At 42.9% G+C, this 19,267-nt stretch overlaps 1 protein-coding gene across 1 annotated transcript in view; it reads left to right on the top strand.

The window, feature by feature from the left end:
• Positions 1-19,267, top strand: part of CD2AP (CD2 associated protein) — a 470,782-nt gene that overhangs the window by 95,325 nt on the left and 356,190 nt on the right. The window contains exon 2 of the mRNA XM_069236053.1: positions 6,567-6,727. Coding sequence (XP_069092154.1) covers positions 6,567-6,727 — 161 coding nt within the window. The remainder of the gene's footprint in view (positions 1-6,566; positions 6,728-19,267) is intronic.

The following is a 19,267-nucleotide window of genomic DNA, read 5'->3' as shown; positions in this document are numbered from 1 at the left end:
CGCTCAGTCGCAGTCTCTCCCTCTATCAGTGTATCTTATTCACCGTCACTCAGTGTCTTTGTTTTGCTCTCACACTCACTGGCGCACAGGGTTATACTCACTTTTTCTCATAAACTTTATTTCATCCTTTTATTCTCACACACACTGTCATTCTTTCTCTGTCTCATTGTCTCGTTCCCACTGTTACCCTCCCTCTCTCACAAGCATGCTGTTCCACACTCTGTCCCTCAAATATACCATCGAGCCAGACATATACTTATACCTTTGATCCACTTCCTCCCTTTCTGCACCAGTAACGTGGACCAAACTAACTGCATCCTGATTCATACGATAGCTCTGATCCAGTAACTGAGGCATTCACAGACTACACAATGTAATGCAAATTTTCAACCTGACCAGCTCCCCCCCACAGTACGAGCCTACGTTAACCAGCCTCCTTGTAAGCAATCACAAATTGTGTCCTCTGGCTATGCCCAATATGCAGCACACAGTTGCTAAACACCAAGTTCTGCGGTATACAAATGCCAGAACATACACACATACAAAACAACTGGCAAATACCACATGACCAAAATCAAATGCGACACCACATCAACATAGTAAGACAAGCGAGCATTGAGAGCAAGGTTCTTTTCAAAGCAGTGAAGGTGTAAATCTAGAAAATCCTTCCGCTCGCATCACTCCATACATAATTCCACTTAAAGACAGAAAGAATTCCCTTTATTTGGTAGGAACCACAAAACATAAACTGTACAAACCTAGCTTCATGGCGTGAACTTAGAACGCTTCACACGCCAACATTCTCTGATTCACAGATCACTTGAATTGGCTTTGGACGCCATCCTCACCCGCAAGGAACACATTGCTTAAAACAAGAAAAAGTACCAACTTTGTCTCTAAAAACATTTCATTCACAAAGTGACTTCAGGTTTGCTGGAAAAGTGCTCCTACTGTAGCATCTGGATGGTGGTAACACTCTGCTGCATGGGCTCCTAGATGCTGCAGTGTGGAACCTTCTAAGGGGATTACACATGCCGCAGAACGTCTCATCCAGGACCTGAAGGCTTGCTCCTATCCTAAGGAAACTCCATTGCCTCCACTTGCCAGTCCTGACCAATTCCAAAACCAGCTGCATAATTTACAAAGCCATCACACACAGCTGTCCTGCTCATCTTGCAGGCAGGCTCACCGTCTGTGGTATTTCTCAAGATTCCCGCAGGTAGTAGCCAGGATACCATCAAACTTCAGCCGAAGGAGTGTGAACAAGCCAGCAGGCCTTCTCCGTGTATGCATCGAGGATTTAGAACAAGATCCCCATATCAGTCAGATTTGCTATTAATCCGCCTTAATTTAGGAAAAAGTAGTTGAAGACATGCCTCTTTGAAGACCACAAACTTTAAATGTCCACCTACCAGTTAGCTCTCCTATCAGTCATTAACTTTGTCTCTGGCCAAGTACAGGCTAGGTTTTCACTGTAGAAATACCACATATATGACAACATACAGTCCTAATCTGTTTGATCAGAACAGGTTCAATGTAGGTATTAAAATACATTTGAATTGCAGTTTTGGTGGCAGCGGAGACCGTAAGGTGGAGTCTCGGAGTGTGAGGGATTAGACAAGAAGCACAACTCACTTTTCAGTCGTCCATGTATGTATTCACTCATCCATTATTCCATTCACTCATCTGTCCATCCATTCACTCAGTCTCTTACATACCACTTCACAAGCAACAAAGAAATGTTTTCGGATCTGTTGGCTTTGGCAATTCATGTTTCATTTGGAACTCTATAATTTGGACCTCTGAGGGGAGTGAGAACTGCCAAATAGATCTCAGCCCCATATGCTCGCCTGAAACTGCATGCAGTTGTATCTCTAGTACATTTCTACCACTGTACTCCACTCCATACCACCCTTCATTTCCGGCCCCTGTCAGTTGCTGTCGAATCCAGAAGCCCTCGAAGATTCTGACTATTGCGACTTCTGCCGCGCTGTCTAGCAGAGTCAGTGCCCACTTCCTTATTAAAGTTCTCAACGTTAGTGGCATTTCTGGCCAAAATAGCTACTTCATTTTTCTTTTTAAACTGTGCTTTCTTTTGGGGAGGTTTTGCTTCCTTTTTTTTTTTATGGAAGTTTCAGCCGAGCGTTGTGGATCTTTTCTTGGTTTCATGTACTTGTTAAGTTGTTTGGAACGTCCACCTCTCTCACTTCATCTGGTGAGTCCTGCAAGGAATGAGATTGGTGTGTATCTGTATATTGATATCATTCTGCAGTTTTCAAACTATTCCTGTTTCTTAAATTGAATCATTTCTCAGAGTTTTCTGGACGCAGAGTTTCTCCTTTCTTGTTTTACATTCTTTATTTTGTTTTTGATTATCCCAGCGTTTTTTAGAACCCTTGCTTCGTAGAATCCTTATTGGATTTACCTTGTAGTTGTGGTTTACTTGATCTGGCTCCTAAAGTTTCCCGACCTATACTAGAATAGGTCTCGGTGTTAATGTTTGGCTGCTCATGCACCTGATCCTGTACAAGAATATCCCAGAGCTACATACGGACTGCCAGAGCTACTGCTTCATCTTTAAGGTTACTTAATATTATTGAGGATACTGTGGCAAAGTTGGCCATTGATTGCATCCCCAGATCTATGGCCGGGGCAGCCCCGTATTAGTCTTGAATGTGTTTCAACATTTCTGGAAGATTCACAAGTGTTGGTGTACCGTGTAGCAAATAATGCACCCCATGTGGCGCAGTTGTTCACTGAGGGAACCATCCTGAATGACAAGCACATTGTGACAAATGTTTGTCTTGAGGGTTCCATATGGGGAAACACTGCTTCCAAAGCACTTATTTTTTGTACTAATCAAAACGGAACTTCACGTTTGGTGGGTACCTTACCCAAGTTTGAATGTACTGTCACAGAATACCCGCCGTGGTTGCGCTGGAGCAGCCCTTGCTGGGGCAGTATTTAATTTTTGCATTACAAATTGTATCAAGCGTCTATATACTTGAACTAAATCATTAGGTGGTGCATTTCGCTTCTGCCCTGGTGTTAGCATTAGGGTGTGACCAGCTGTCGCAATGTATGACCTTCATTACTTAAAGAACCTTGTGTCACATTTTGTGCAACATGTGGTAGAGCGCTATCAAGTTAATTTTTGTGTTCTTGATAAGATAGAGGTATTTCTAAGTATGCATACCCCCTCCCTCTGTGTTGCCTTCCAACAGCATAGCACATTTCTTTTTACTTCCAGCCATGCAGAACAGCAGCCGTGCTGGTGTACAACATGGCTAAAAACATTGAGAAAGCCAATAACTCTTGTAGGTGAGGCCTTTTGGTTTTGCCATTGCTTGTTTTTGATCTGGAGCCTCCTATGATGCATGTCTTTATGAAAAATGTTACTGATACAATCCAAAGTCTGAAACTTGGAGACTTTTTTTGTCACACTGCCATGTATGCCTCACTCCTTTGGCAAAACTGTTTGGCGTTTGGTTCTTACAGTTGAAACATATGGATTATCTGCAACATGGTGTCCACTGCCTTTGCCGGAGGGGTGTTGGATATGTAATGGCCCACTAAGTTCTGAACACTGGTTCCGAGACTAAGGGCTCCATTATTCTAAATAAGGTACCCTCTATGTGCTGTATGCAAAACTGAATACAAAACAACCGAGGCCCAAAAAATATATGGCTAGAATCCCATTCATAGTGTTGAACTTGGAAACTAGTTATGCTGCAGGCGGTGCTGATTATCAGTTTCCACATCCTGCCACAGGTGGACTATCATGATGATGTTTGCATTGTTCTATAATCCTGCGCGGTAATCACCCGAGAGAATACTTTGGTCATCACAAGCTCACCTCTCGCTCTGCTCGCCAACATTGGGTTGTTGCATCTTTCTCTTCGTTCTGAACTTATTGAGAAAATTACGTTTTGGAAAACTTAATTGTATGTGTTTCATCATTTAAACCACCATCTCGGACAGTGACCAGTACTATACATCCAAAATCTACATATCTGCTCCTGCGTGGATCTTCATTAACTACTGTAGTCTTCTGTATGTGGGACTGCTGCATTAGCCAGCTTCCCTGACCTTCCCTCTCTTTCCAACTCTTGAGTAAAACCATAGACTTCACCACTGACACCGATATGGTGTCTTCTTCCCTTACCTTGTATACAGCACCTCCTTGTGAACTCATGGCTACGTGTTTCAGTCACAATTTCAACATCCCCTAAACTCTCGCATGACCTCCCTGTGAACGCATTGCCGCTTCCTTCAGTGCACCTCCATCTGAACCCATGACTGCTTCTTTCAGTCATAGCTTCAACTTCCCCTAAGCCCCCCTGCCCCGCCTCCTGAAAACTCAGTTCTTTGCCCAACTTGTCGACATTTCACAGTTGGCTCAATGCCCACTGTCACCTTCAGCTTCTTGAGAATCTCTCGGAAGCAGTGTCTGTGAATTAGTTTTCGCAGCATCCACTGTCGACTCACTTGCAACGCTTTTTATTATGCAACAGTATGTCACTGACTCAAACGTGTTACATTTAATATAACTGCATTAAATCTTACCCTGCAATCTTAAACTTCTTACTCAAACCCCCCATCGCAAAGTTCAAGTTTATTGTGCTGCAACATTTATGTAACTCTTACTATTCGTATTGGAGCACTGCAGTACTTGCCTACAAGGGCAGCAAGCTGCACTGCACATTGGGTGTTTTTTGTTTTGCTCCCATGTGGGAAGTTTCGCCCTCCACCCTCCCCCCATGTTGTGCGTGACTACCACTGAGGTGCAGTTTTCTTTTCTTGTTAGGGGATGCTGCGCTTTAACAGTGTGGTGGATGAAGAGTCTTAGAGAGGTGCTCAGTTTTTGTAGGTCGAGCATGCAAGAGATTTGACCTGTTAGTATTGTGGGCTTTCAACCACGTCCATCTCATGCTCATCACTTTCATTTGTTTGTGGGCTTTCTTTTAAAAAATCCTTTGGCATCATTGGTAAATGCTTTATGTTTGTCCCTCCTTTGGAGGTTTTGTTACCGCCTTGCAGTCTGACCCTGTTACATGGATAATTGCAGGAGTGCTGATATGTTTGACTGGAAGCGAACTTCTTCCTTTTGCGTGTCTCCTTCACGCTCATGGCGACCCCTGCGCTTTGAATTGGCTCGCTTTTGTCAACTGTTTCCTTTCCATTTTCAATGTATCTGGCAAGAAAGTCCAGTTTGGAATTTGCAATGCCAATAGCTCTAACTGGAGCAAATTCAAGACCGATTGCATTGCAAATGCTTGTTTTATAAGCTGGCAGCTCTGCTGGTCCCTTGATGGTATTTCTTAACTTTATAGTCCACTTACCCGATTACTACACTGGGATGTCCATTGTAAGATGTTTTGTGTTTAAAGTGTATAGCACTGAGCAGGCCACTGTATGGATTTGTTTGGTTTTAAAATGGACTTGCTCATTTAAGAATTGGTATTGTATTGTGTGAATATATCCTACTAGCAAAGATTTTGGAAAATATTAACTGGGCATCAGACATAATTCTTAATGGGGAGCTATGGGTTTTCCTAAAGTTAATCAGCTATGGTGAGGAAAGCATTTGAGATATGAAAGATGCTGCTAACGTAATGCTGAGCAAAGAATTAACATTAATGAGATTACTTGTTTAGTACTTTCCTGAGTTGTGCCATAAATCAGTAACTCATTTATTTAATGTTTTTCCCCCATCATAATAATGTCTACCTTTTTATAGTTTTATTTCACAATAATATTTGGATTTAAGCTAAATTGGTTAAGAATATTTATTTTCTTAGGCTCCTACTACACCTATCCCGGTCAGCCCTTTGTGTTTGATTGTGAACGCATGCCACCTGCAACATAAAGCGGGCTAGATTATTGACCTTGAAATAGGCTCCCACAAGCCTTAAAGAAAGAGTGCCCCATGGACTTGCAAGCTCTTAATCAACAAGCTACACATGGGTACTATTGTATTAAAACTTTAGAGAGTGGCATTGTACCGTCCATAAAAGGTATCTGCTGGGAATTCTGCCTCACGAGTTGCTTATGGTCTACCATCTCCTCAAACAAAAGTTTTAGACTCTGACTCCTGCCCCATAGCATTTAATCCAAACTAAATTTGTCCATGCAAAAGCTCCTGGGTGTTGGAGTTTTACGATGTAAGCACTTGAGGACTCAATGAAACTTGCATGTTGACCACAAGAAGAGATGAATTTAGTCCAAGTGGAAGAGCTCTCATGGGCTCCAACCAAGTGTTTTTGTTTCTCACATTCAGATTTGTTTTTGTGTCCCAAGGCAAATAAATCAGTATGGATCAGAATAGACTGAGATTACAGCACCTGAAAAAGAAATAAAAATAAAAACAATTGTGCATGTTAAATATCTTATTTATAGCGCTTAGAAACCCAAAATGTAGTTTGTGGTTCATAAAGTTCTTATTGAGTGAGTTTATGTTGCAGCAAATATAAATGCAGCGTGTTATGCGCTGCAAATTTGACTTGGTGATTTTGGATATACTTTGATAATTTGACATTTGTTGTTCTTTTTCCTTTTCCATTTAGTTGAATATATTGTGGAATATGACTATGAAGCAGTACATGAGGATGAACTGACAATTCGGGTTGGTGAGATAATCAAGAACGTGAAAAGACTAGAAGAGGAAGGATGGATGGAAGGAGAAGTTCATGGGCGGAGAGGCATGTTTCCGGACAATTTTGTGAAGGCAAGTTTGATATACATTTATTTAATTAGATTCATTTATACTAGGACACTTTGTGTTATTAACCGTAAAAATAAAATTCCTTGGTTATATTGCTGGTTATATTTATATAACACAGACACGCACCACCTGTTGGTATCAAAGGGACTCACAGAAACTGACAATACAACAGCCTAAGATAGGCCCTATTGTCTATAAAACTAGGTCTTAATGTATTTGCGAAACCAATTGTGGTGTGGCTTGGCAGGATTTGATAGTTTTTTCTCTTGTGTTATCTAAGCTGCTCTACACACTTTTAAATCTATGCTCCAAGACTGCTAATGATTCCCCAGCAGCTAAGCATTGCCCTTATTGACAAATAAAGGAGTCCAGTTGGTCCTGCACATACCCAAAACAATCACCAGTGCACCAACAAATAGTTGTCATGACTGTGGATGCTGGCAAGCTTGTGACCTGAATTTTAAAGCTAGAGGAGACCCATGAAAGGAGAAACTTTGTCTCCTCTGTGGGCAGGTACTGCTGACATAAAGGATGACCAGGGCAATGACACCAAGGGGTTTCTCAGGTTATGCCAGCACCATGCTAAATGCCTTACACCACCTTTGTCCCTTATTGATAACTTGCACCCCACCTGGTGACTAATATTAGAACTAGAGAGTGCTCATAAAGTGGTTGAATGCAAAAAAGCTGCACTTAGCACTGGAATATTGTATTTAATATGCATGTTGATCATTGGATTTTCTCGTAGTATTGTCCCCTGAGATGGGATTGGAAAGGGAGAATCTGTTTCCTATTTTGAGCTGGCTGCGTATCAAGATTGATTAGAAATTGGTTGCATTAGTGGCGTTAAGAGGATCAGGTACACAACTCATCTCTAGTTTAAGGCTGAAAGGGGAACTAGAGGTGTTGGGAGAGGAAGAAAACTGATGTGTTCCAAATCTCTGCTTTGGATATGAAAGCAGAGATGAAGGGATTGAGAACTATGAGGCTGGCCAGAGGATCACACAAATCCACTTTATCATTGTAAACGTTGGTTTATTGTTGGGTATGAATGCGCCACTTCATTCACCAGCAAATATCTACCGTCCAAAAGCTCTTGGGTAATTTCTAGGTAAGACAGTAAATTTGTTTGATGGGTATAGGGGGAGGAGCATTGTTGCAAATGTTGAAGAGCCCCAAACAAGAAGGAAGTGAGAACAACGCTTGGCAAAGATGTACCAGATGGATTTGAGTCACTGTGGTACCATGGCACGTGAATGTGATTGTGGTGAATGCACTGGCTGTGGTTGTGTAAAGATACATAATTCTGGTTGATAAATACTGTTTAAGCTTGCGCTAATTGCAGAGGAATCTACTTTGCAAAGCTCATCTGCCGTTTTGACTATGCAGCTCTTCCCCATTGCACCATACATATGAGAGCCTGGATCACATGTTTGTTTTACCTTGATATGAATAGATTTAACTGAAAGAGGAACATCTCCACCTACGTTCATATAAAATAAGTGTTCCAATTGAATTTTCTTTCTTTTTTCTATAATAAAGCCTACATTTGGCAGCCCATATTCAATTCTTTTTAACACAATCAAACAAATGAGGTCAATGTTTGAAGCCCAAGTTTCACCACCTATATACATCATTTAGTTTCCTATAATTAGATGCTAAAATGACAGTGGTAGTAATTTAATCTGTTGAATCACGTAGTCTGAGACATACTGTGCATTCTGCATGTATAAATTAGTCTTAGTGGTCATATAGCTCTAGTGTCCCAAGTATAAGACGTTATATTGTGTGTGTGTGTGTGTGTGTGGCAATTGTTGTGTAATAGAAAAACAGTGGCCATTTAATATATTTCATGATACAGCAACAGATGCTGCTTGTCTGCTTCATACTTTAAGGACATCAGAGTGTTACGCAGGCGTTTCAAACATGCTTACCTGACCTAGTCAGTGGAAAGGGATGTCCGTGCTGTGGGCAGGGAACTTGCAGTCATGCCCTGTGAGCCTGATGGTTCCTGAACTTTTAGAAACAAGTTGCTCAGTCTAGATCAGTGGTCTTCAAAGTGTGGGTCGCGACCCCCACGGGGGTCGTGAAGTCAATCAAAGGGGGTCGCGCATCCCCAGTCACACTTCTGCTGCCTGGAACTGCCTTGAACTGGAATCCAAAACGTTTGCTCTTCGTTTTGGATTCCAGAGAGTGGCATTTCATTCTGCATTCTCTCTGATTGGAGGACGTTGGAAAATAATGAAACGTCATTGACAACTGTCCTCCAATCAGAGAGAATGCAGAATGAAAACCAGGAAATGCCGGGAACTGGGGCCATAAATACGAAGCTGTGCAATGCTTTGTAGAGGAGATTTTTTTTTCCCGCCGCTGCCTTGCACTCCGTCCTGCTGCCTTTCCTGCACTTCATCCCTGCAGAACTGGTAAGTAGCACACCTCTCCTTCACGATCTGCTGAAAACCAAATCGGGGTTATTCTATGAGATTTCATAATTCGAAGCAGGGGAGGTGTGACAGCCCTCCTTCGATTCTTTCAGCATGGACACACTTTTAAAAACTTTACAGAGACCGGTTTTTACAAACAGTATTAATCAGTTCATTTGTATGGATGGCACTTTCATAGCAATGTAAATATTAGTAATGTATTTCCCTTTAACCCCTTAGCTGCTGGGCCTTTTCCCCCCCAGTGCTGAGCCCTTTTTTGGCTATTTGGGGTAGTTCGCGCTTAGGGCTTCATAACTTTTTGTCCACATAAGCTAACCACGCCAAATTTGCGTCCTTTTTTTCCAACATCCTAGGGATTCTAATGGTACCCAGAGTTTGTGGTTTCCCCTGGAGGAGACCAAGAAAATAGCCAAAATACAGTGAAAATTTTGTTTTTTCCAAAAAAATGGGAAGAAAGGGCTGCCGAAGAAGGCTTGTGGTTTTTTCCCTGAAAATGTCATCAACAAAGGGTTTCTGGTGCTGAAATCACTATCTTCCCACCTTTCAGGAACGGGCAGACTTGAATCAGAAAACCACATTTTTCAAAACAAATTTGGCATTTTACTGGGACATACCCCATTTCTACTATATTTGGTGCTTTCAGCCTCCTTCCAGTTAGTGACAGGAATGGGTGTGAAACCAATGCTGGATCCCGGAATGCTAAACATTTCTGAAAACTAGACAAAATTCTGAATTCAGCAAGGGGTCATTTGTGTAGATCCTACAAGGTTTTCCTACAGAAAATAACAGCTGAAATAAAAAAAATATTGAAATTGAGCTGAAAACAACAGCCATTTTTCTATGTTTTACTCTGTAACTTTTTCCTGCGATGTCAGATTTCTGAAAGCAATATACCGTTTTGTCTGCTGGACTCTTCTGGTTGCGGAGATATAAAGGGCTTGTAGGTTCATCAAGAACCCTAGGTACCCAGAGCCAATAAATGAGCTGCACCCTGCAGTTGGTTTTCATTCTATACTGGGTATACAGCAATTCATTTGCTGAAATATGAAGAGTGAAAAAGAGGTATCAAGAAAACCTTTGCATTTCCAAAATGGGATCAAGATAAGGTTTTGAGGAGCAGTGGTTATTTGCACATCGCTGAATTCCGAGGTGCCCATACTAGCATGTGAATTGCAGGGCATTTCTCAAATAGACGTCTTTTTTACACACTCCTCTTATATTTGGAAGGAAAAAATGTAGAGAAAGATAAGGGGCAATAACACTTGTTTTGCTATTCTATGTTCCCCCCAGTCTCCCGATAAAAATGATACCTCACTTGTGTGGGTAGGCCTAGTGCCCGCGACAGGAAATGCCCCAAAACACAACATGGACACATCCTATTGGTTTTATAGAAAACACAGCTGTTTTTTCCAAAGTGCCTACCTGTAGATTTTGGCCTCTAGCTCAGCCGGCACCTAGGGAAACCTACCAAACCTGTGCATTTCTGAAAACTAGAGACCTAGGGGAATCCAAGATGGGGTGACTCGTGGGGCTCGGACCAGGTTCTGTTACCCAGAATCCTTTGCAAACCTCAAAATTTGGCTAAAAAAACACATGTTCCTCACATTTCTGTGGCAGAAAGTTCTGGAATCTGAGAGGAGCCACAAATTTCCTTCCACCCAGCGTTCCCCCAAGTCTCCCGATAAAAATGATACCTCACTTGTGTGGGTAGGCCTAGCGCCTGCGACAGGAAACGCCCCAAAGCTCAACGTGGACACATCCAAATTTTTGGAAGAAAACAGAGGTGTTTTTTGCGAAGTGCCTACCTGTAGGTTTTGGCCTCTAGCTCGGCCGGCACCTAGGGAAACCTACCAAACCTGTGCATTTCTGAAAACTAGAGACCTAGAGGAATCCAAGGAGGGGTGACTTGCGGGGCTCGGACCAGGTTCTGTTACCCAGAACCCTTTGCAAACCTCAAAAAGTGGCTAAAAAAACAAGTTTTCCTCACATTTCGGTGACAGAAAGTTCTGGAATCTGAGAGGAGCCGAATCCAGGACCAAAAACACAAGTGCCTGCCTTACAAAACCAGTTTGTTTTGCCATAGCCAATTTTGATGTCTCCACAATATGATTTGGGTGGTGGAATTTGGGGCTGAACTAAATTAGGGAGCTCCCAAGAGAGCACTCTCTCTCTCTCTCTCTGCTTGCCGCCGCATTCACCTGCTCTCTGGGTTGGCCTAACCCACTATTACCCAGTTGCACGAACAGCTTGCGAAGGGACAGCAGGACTGTCCTCATCACCTCCCTCATAATGTACTGGAAGAGGAGTTATCGAATGGTACTCCTCTGACTAAAAAATCACTCCCAGAGTCTGCGCCATTGTCCTATCCCTCAGATGCTGTCTCAGTATCTGATGTCTCAGTCTCTGATCCTATGTCAGAGCGGTCCTCTATAACCCGAGTGCAGGCAGCAGTCATCCATCAAGATGCCATCTCTGCTATTGGCTAAACTGTTGCTTTAAAACACTAGCCTACGTAGACAGTCACAAAATCGATGGTGTGTGTGAGATACGTGCAACAGTAGAGGCCACCTTACCTGCGCTTCTTCCCTCAATCAGCACGTACTTTCAAGACACTCAAAAAACACCTTGTCACATACCATTCGTCACAGTCTTTAGCACCTCCTGCGCCCAGTCCAACAATCATTATTGGTGCTCCCACTCCCGCCTCCTCGGATTCCCTCATTACCACCCAGTAAAAGTGCCCTTCATCTCTCCATAGACTTTACTAATGTACTCAGCTGTTTACTTAAAATACAGATTTGCTCTTTGCAGTAGGCATATAAACCTTCTGCGCTTCTTTATGGCACTAAAACTGCCACTAGACAAGTCGGACCCTTTTCCCCCCCAGGGAAACCACACAAAAGTGATATATATATGACAGCCAACCACCTGAAACTCAACTCAAGCAAAACCGAAATAATCCTCTTTGGCCCACACAAAAACACCTGGGACCCCTCATGGTGGCCCACCACGCTAGGCTCTGCACCCACCCCCACCAAACCACGCACGCAACCTCCGCATCATCCTAGACTCCTCCCTCTCGATGACCCAACAAATCAACGCTCTTACCTCCTCATGCTTCAACACACTCCGTATACTGAAAAACATTCAAATGGATCCCCACAGAGACCAGAAAAACTGTCACTCACGCACTCATCAGCAGCAGGCTTGATTACGGAAACGCCCTCTACGCCGGCACCACTCTAAAACTCAAGCGCAAACTACACGCATCCAGAACTCAGCAGCACGACTCATCCTCGACCTCCGCCGACACGAACACATCTCTCCACACCTCAAATCCCTCCACTGGCTCCCCATTGACAAAAGGATCACCTTCAAGATCCTCATCCTCGCACACAAATCACTCCACAACACAGGCCCTGCCTACCTCAACGAGAGTCACCTTCCACACCCCCACACGAAACGTCCGCTCAGCTGACCTCTCTCTCGCCTCTGTCCCCTGCATCAAACACACCACCACCGGGGGCAGATCCTTCTCCTACCTTGCACCCAAAACCTGGAACGCCCTCACAACCCACCTTCGCAAGACCCAAAACCTACTTCTTTTCAGGAAGGGCCTCAAAACCTGGCTTTCCGAACAGTGAACCTCCCAGCCCCTTTCCCTCCCCCCATCCCCCCCCAGCGCCTTGAGACCCTCACGGGTGAGTAGCGCGCTTTATAAATCTCTTTGATTGATATAGATCTACCTCTATATATATATATATATATATATATATATATATATATATATATATAATCTATATCTCTATCTATCTACATAGATATATCTATAGATATATCCATTTACCTAGATATATCTATCTACATAGATATATATAGATCTATATATACATCTATTTTTTTTTAGTTGTTGTATGTTTTCCTTGGGGGCCAAAATGGCCCCCAGGGAAACCCTACAACATCTAAAAAAAAAATATTGCCCCCACAGGGGGTCACCCTGCCCACGGGCGACCCCCTGTCATTTTTTTTTATTTTATTTATTTTTTTAAAAATCCCCTGGGGGAGGGGGGCGCCTACCTTTTTTTTTTTTTAATAAAAATTATGCCGGGGGGGCCGCCCCCCCAAAGTGAAATCCCTGGTGTCTAGTGGTGTTTCCTGGCCCCCGATCGCAGTTGTGCTGCGATCGGGGGCCAGGAAACACTTTCAGAAGGCCTCGTAAGAAAGGGAAGAGTCTCCCCTTTCTTACGAGGCCTTTTCAAAGTGTTTCCTGGCCCCCCGATCGCAGCTGTGCTGCGATCGGGGGCCAGGAAACCATTCAACAGGTTAATAAAAAGATTAGGGTCCATATTCATACTTTTTAGCGCCACATTTGCGTCATTTTTTTACGCAAAATCGGCGCAAACTTACAAAATACAATTGTATTTTGTAAGTTTGCGCTGCTTTTGCGTCAAAAAATGACGCAAATGCGGCGCTAAAAAAGTATAAATATGGGCCTAGGTTCGATCTGATGTGTGCTGCTTCTATCGGGAGTGAAAGTAATTCCAAATGTGTAGAGATGGCCTAACGCCGTCAAGCAGAAACAAGTTTATCATATCGTAAGTGGCCAATAACTAACTGTTAGCCTGCCGAGCCTGAGTATGCCTGTTCCAATTGAAAGGAGCAGCAGTTTAACAAAGGCGTCCTAGAAAACACAAACAGGCGGCATCTTAGTTGTAACTGTATTTTGTTTTTGCTTTCAGTTGTACATATGTTCGTTTTTCCTTTCCCAACTGATTTGTCTCATAATAAGGCATAGATGAGTCATAGGACTCGCTCGAGAGTCTTCCAAGTGTCGATGCAGGTGTCTATTTGCCCCTTCTGTGTACATTTGCCGTCTCTCCGTTTTATCTCCCTGCCTCGGTTTGGGAGTCAGATGTGGCTTTCACAAGGTAACCACAGAACCGACAGCGCCTAATAAATCATGTGTAACGCTGTGCTGAAAACCAGGGGACAGCTTGTACATTGACAAATATAGCTGACAGCCTGAGTCCTCACCTGGTTGTTGGGAGGAGGGGATATTCCAAGAAAGGGAAATACATACTGAAAAAGTGAGATCTCTAGGAGTTCTTAAAAAAGAAGAGAGGCTTGCCAACTATCCCAACCAATAAAATTGCACATGCAGAGTGGCAAGAGAGGAAACAAATCTAGTCAGATTGGTACTGATGTACTATTTAACGTTAGAAAAAACCAGGTCTCAATTTGTGGGCAGTATATTTTCAATCAGGGAAAAAAAACAGTAGCAGATTGCTGGGTCTTTGGATGTTTGTGGCAAGGTATAGTTGCTATTTTTAGGATTGTAGGATGCTGGCCTTTAGATAGGAGCAAAACTTTGGGCTGTTATGTGCAGGTGTTGGGTTTTGGTTATACCAGGGTGTTAGGTGCTGGTTGATATTTTGTTATGTGTTGGTTGTTGCATTGATATTTGCTGCTTTATGTGTACTGATGCAGACAACTGCATTTTTCTTTATTGAATGTGCTTTTTTTTTTTTTTTTGCAGAGTTCATAGGTGATGGTTTTTTGGGTCACTAGGTACAGACCCTTGCATTTTTTGGAGCCATATTATGATGTATAATGTGAAAACATCCGTACGCACATGTAGTAAACCGTCTGGAGTAATGGGTTCACTGCAAGGCAAGACTCTGGCTGTATTTTTTAGGAACTTTTGAACAGCTTGTCCAGGGGCAAGAGGAAGCATTTTTTGTTAACATTTGCAGATTATACAGCAGATAATTATTTGTCTTGCAATTGTGTAAAATTCTTAATTATGTGGAAAAGTTGAAAAACAAAATTGCCTAATTCCAGTGCCCTGCCTATGGAGGACACAGAGTACCAGCATAGATTGATAGTTTTCTTTTGGGTTGGCTCTTTACATTCAAAATCTAGACCTCTTGCCCCTGGACATCACCTGCATGCAGCTACCCATCCACCTCTGCTCCAGATAACCTGCTTATGCAGTGCTTAATTTGTAAATAAAAACGTGTTGGTGCCCAAAGCCCTCCTCTTCAACATGCGGCTGCTGCAATTTCTGTTTTAATCACGTGGAAGGAACTGACTGTGTTATTTGTGTTTTTAAAGAAAATAAAAAGATTTTTTGAGACATTCTGAGAACTGCAAAGAGTTGTTTGAAAAAAGACAGCTATACCGCATGTAGCAGCAAGTCTGAGCTATTCAGTAATAATGAACTTTGGAATTTTGTACCGTAGGTCAAACACACATTTGCCATGGCTCGTTTCCTGCTGCAAAAAGATGGTAGGGCATTCAAACGAAAGGCTGAAACAGACAGTGAGAAAAGACCTGGAAAAATTAGGTCATATGACACCTCCTACCTGAATTTTGGATTCACCTGCATCACCATAAATGGCGAAATCAGGCCACAGTGTGTGGTTTGTGGCATGAAAGTCTGAAACCAAACAAATTAAAGCGTCACTTGGAAACTACACATGGGTTACTGGTAGGAAAAAATACAGATTTTTTTTTTTGCCAGAAAGCTGGAAGACATCATCCACCAAAAAGACACTGTGAAAAATCTGGCCTCCACACCAACAAATGCCTTGAAAGCATCTTACCAAGTGGCATACCACATTGCCAAAAACAAAAAGCCTTTTACAGATGGGGGAAAAAGTGATTCTTCCAGCAATTCTTGACATGGCCAGGACAATGCTTGGTGAAAAAGTAGCGGAGAAGTTTAAAATGGTACCCATCTCAGACACAACAGTTTGCCGTCGCATCTCTGACATGTCAGAGGACATCCACAGACAACTCATAGCACGCTTGAAATCCAGTTTGTTTGCTTTGCAATTGGATGAAGCAACTGACTTATCCAAGGAAGTTCATTTAATTGCTTATGTCCGATACTGCCACAAAACTGTAATATTGGAAGATTTTTTATTCTGTAAACCAATCAAGGGACATGCAACATCAGCAGCCCTGTTTGATATTCTCAATGACTTCCTGTGCTCCAGTGACTTAAATTGGGAGAGCTGTGTTGGGATCTGTACCGATGGTGCTCCTTCCATGTGTGGGGCTAGGGCAGGCCTAAAAGCTAAAGTGTTGAAAGTGGCTCCTCATATTCTATGGGCCCACTGTATGATACACCGGGAAGCCCTTGCAGTCCGAAACATGGATAGAGAACTTGGGGAAGTGTTGAATTCTGCTGTGAAAATTGTTAATTTCATAAAGGCACACCCAACTAGAGCTCGTCTGTTTGCAATTGTATGTTCCGAAATGGGAGCCGAACAGGATGGTTTGCTTTTCCATACAGAAGTCTGATGGTTATCCAGAGGGAAGGTTCTGAATCGTATTTTTGAATTAGGAAACGAAGTACAACAGTTCCTTCTGGATATGGATCCCTACAAAGCAGAACAACTATGTAATCCCCGTTGGCTTGTGCTTTTAGCATACCTTGCAGACATCTTTGATAAATTAAATTCCTTTAATTTGTCTTTGCAAGGAGCTGAAAGTACATCTTTCACCATGTACAAAAAAACATCTGCCTTCAAGAAGAAACTGGAGTTGTGGAGAAGACTAATTCAAGATGGCCTGCTTGAGGCATTCCCCTGTTTAGCAGACGCTCTTGAGGACACAGGATATGAACTTGAAAGTGCTGCTGAGGTCATAATAAATCACTTGACTTCTCTCTGGGACAGTTTAGAAAAGTACTTTCCTGAGGAAACTGGTCATGTCAATGACTGGGTCTTTCAACCTTTCCTAGTGGGTGCAGGTACTCGTCTTCCAGTGCACCTTCAGGAAGACCTAATTGAGGTCCAGAGTGACCGTATTCTCCAGATGCAGTTCAACAAAATCTCATTGGGAGAATTTTGGCTGGCAATGTCTGAAGAACATTCAGGTTTGTCACAAATTGCAGTCAAGGTTCTTCTGCCTTTTAGCTCATCATATTTATGTGAGATTGGGTTCTCATCATTGGCAGTATTAAAGACGAAGTACCGTTCAAGACTAGAGGTGGAACACAACCTGAGGATGGCAGTAGCAAGAATACATCCACAAATTGACCGTCTCTCTGGAGAAAAACAGGCACACCCATCACATTAGTTCAGAAATGTGTTATCATCCAAATAAGTTTTGTTAAATTATGTTTTGATTGAGAAAAATAAAGTACATTGCATATTTTTGGGCACTTCTTTTGGTAGATTTTTTATTTGAACTGTGTAGTAAGTCTCTGACTCCAAACCACAGTCACCCACAAACCTTTGATTTGCTAAATACTGTCTACTAATATTCCCATACCATAAAAATGATTTGCCATGGATATTGGGGGCGTTTATGCTTGTCGCTGATGAGAAGTATCAAGTTCTAGAAAACGTTTTGACAGGAAGGGGTCCTCACACCTGAAAACTTTGACAAGGGGGTCCCGGCATCCAAAAATTTGAAGATCTCTGGTCTAGATGGAAGTACACACTGGAGCATCGCCAACTTCAAGAGTTCTCAACAGTTGTTGCAGGAGAGATGCATTCTTGACAGCTAATTTGCTAGTCAGCAGTAGAAAATGCAGAAAGACTAGCTGCACATTACAGGTTGCTGAGACACCATAGAAGATGGTGGTTACCAGGGAATGAAGAGTGTCTTGGGCAAACGTAACAAATACTGGAGTAGCCTGAGGTGGTTCCCTACTGACTTTTCAGAAGTTCCTATGGAAACCTTTTATTCGCAGGGAAGCTGCAGTAGATCTCCCTGACAAGAGAGAATGAAAGAACAGGGATAGATTATCTTCTTTGCAGCACAGTATTCTTGGGTCAGGTTGGCCTTGGGCTACAGCACTCCAATCAAAGGTAGGCTTCTGTCTTAAATGCAGTGTTCTCCCCACATTACTTGCAGATGCTGTGACACTGGGATCTCGAGATAATTGCAGACAGTTTCTCAGGTAAAAGTGTATGATATCTCCTTTTCTTCAGGGGCATGCAATAATAGGGTTTCAGTCTGGTCCTGGAAACTACAGTTGGATAGGTAAGCTTCCTGTTCCTGGCCTATTCCATTCCCCTGTTAGTGTGCACACAGCTCTACTGAGTCTAAAGATGAACTTATATTTTGGGTAATGGAGCCAGTATAGAAAGTGAATGACAGTTGATGCGTGGAAACCAGCAATGTAATTTATCTCTGCTAGTCACTTAGCCGCACAGGGTGTGTTGCCGGGGCTTCCAACCCTTATACTGGATGCAGGATGTATGAACTAAATTGATTCATTGAGATGAGGAGGTCTCCTTCATTGCTTCATTTAGGCTTTGTTCGTCTGAACCAAACACAAAACAGCCTAGCTACAGTTGCTTGCTAGTAGGGAGTTTGGGGATGGGAAGCAGTTTAGGTGCATGCAAAGGGCCTCACCAAGGCCTACACCACCTGACATGAGTTCCTAAGCATTGGCCTCCATGTAGCTGTAGACATGACCCTTCAGTTCTTGGTGAACTCACCAGTCAGTTTCTCACATCAAGCTATTTTTCCATAGTTTGTTGGTCTTCAGGAGGCATGGGGGAAGGATCTGTTTTAATCAGCAACTGTATAGTGCCTTTGGGCTATGCCTGTAGGTGTGGCAAGCTGTGGCATTGTACATAAGGTGAAACGATTTCCAGCCCAGTGCCTCAGCTGTGAAAACACGTTGATATGTGGGCAACCAAGCTCAGAAGTTTTGAAAGAAAGAAATTGAAGCCAGAGCTAAGCGTCTAGCTTGAAAGAGAGAGGATAGGTGTTACATCTATGGATCTTCCTCACAAGCAGTTGCGAAAAAAAGCAAGGCTGTGTCTTCAACAGCAAGCTAGGCAGAGACCTGCAACCCCCGAACCATCATGCCCTGTCAAATCTTCTTTCTTCCCGAGTCGCTGGTGGTAGTGGGCACTTCACAACCAGCCATGGTGCAGAATAGAAGGATAAAAGCAAAGTCTTTTGAGGAGGCCTAAGTGAGAAGAAATGGGATCATGTTTGAACTTGTAGAGACCATCTTTCCACGTAAGCGGCCTCGGGGACAGTGTGGTGTAGCTGGTGGAAAATATACGTTTGGTTCTCTAATACAGAGCCTCAACTCTCAACTCACCACCTCTCTCAATGAAGTCCA

Source organism: Pleurodeles waltl, chromosome 5, assembly GCF_031143425.1.
Source record: "Pleurodeles waltl isolate 20211129_DDA chromosome 5, aPleWal1.hap1.20221129, whole genome shotgun sequence".
Lineage (NCBI taxonomy): Eukaryota > Metazoa > Chordata > Amphibia > Caudata > Salamandridae > Pleurodeles > Pleurodeles waltl.
The sequence above is the reverse complement of the archived record's forward strand: the minus strand, read 5'-3'. Positions and strand labels throughout refer to the sequence as shown.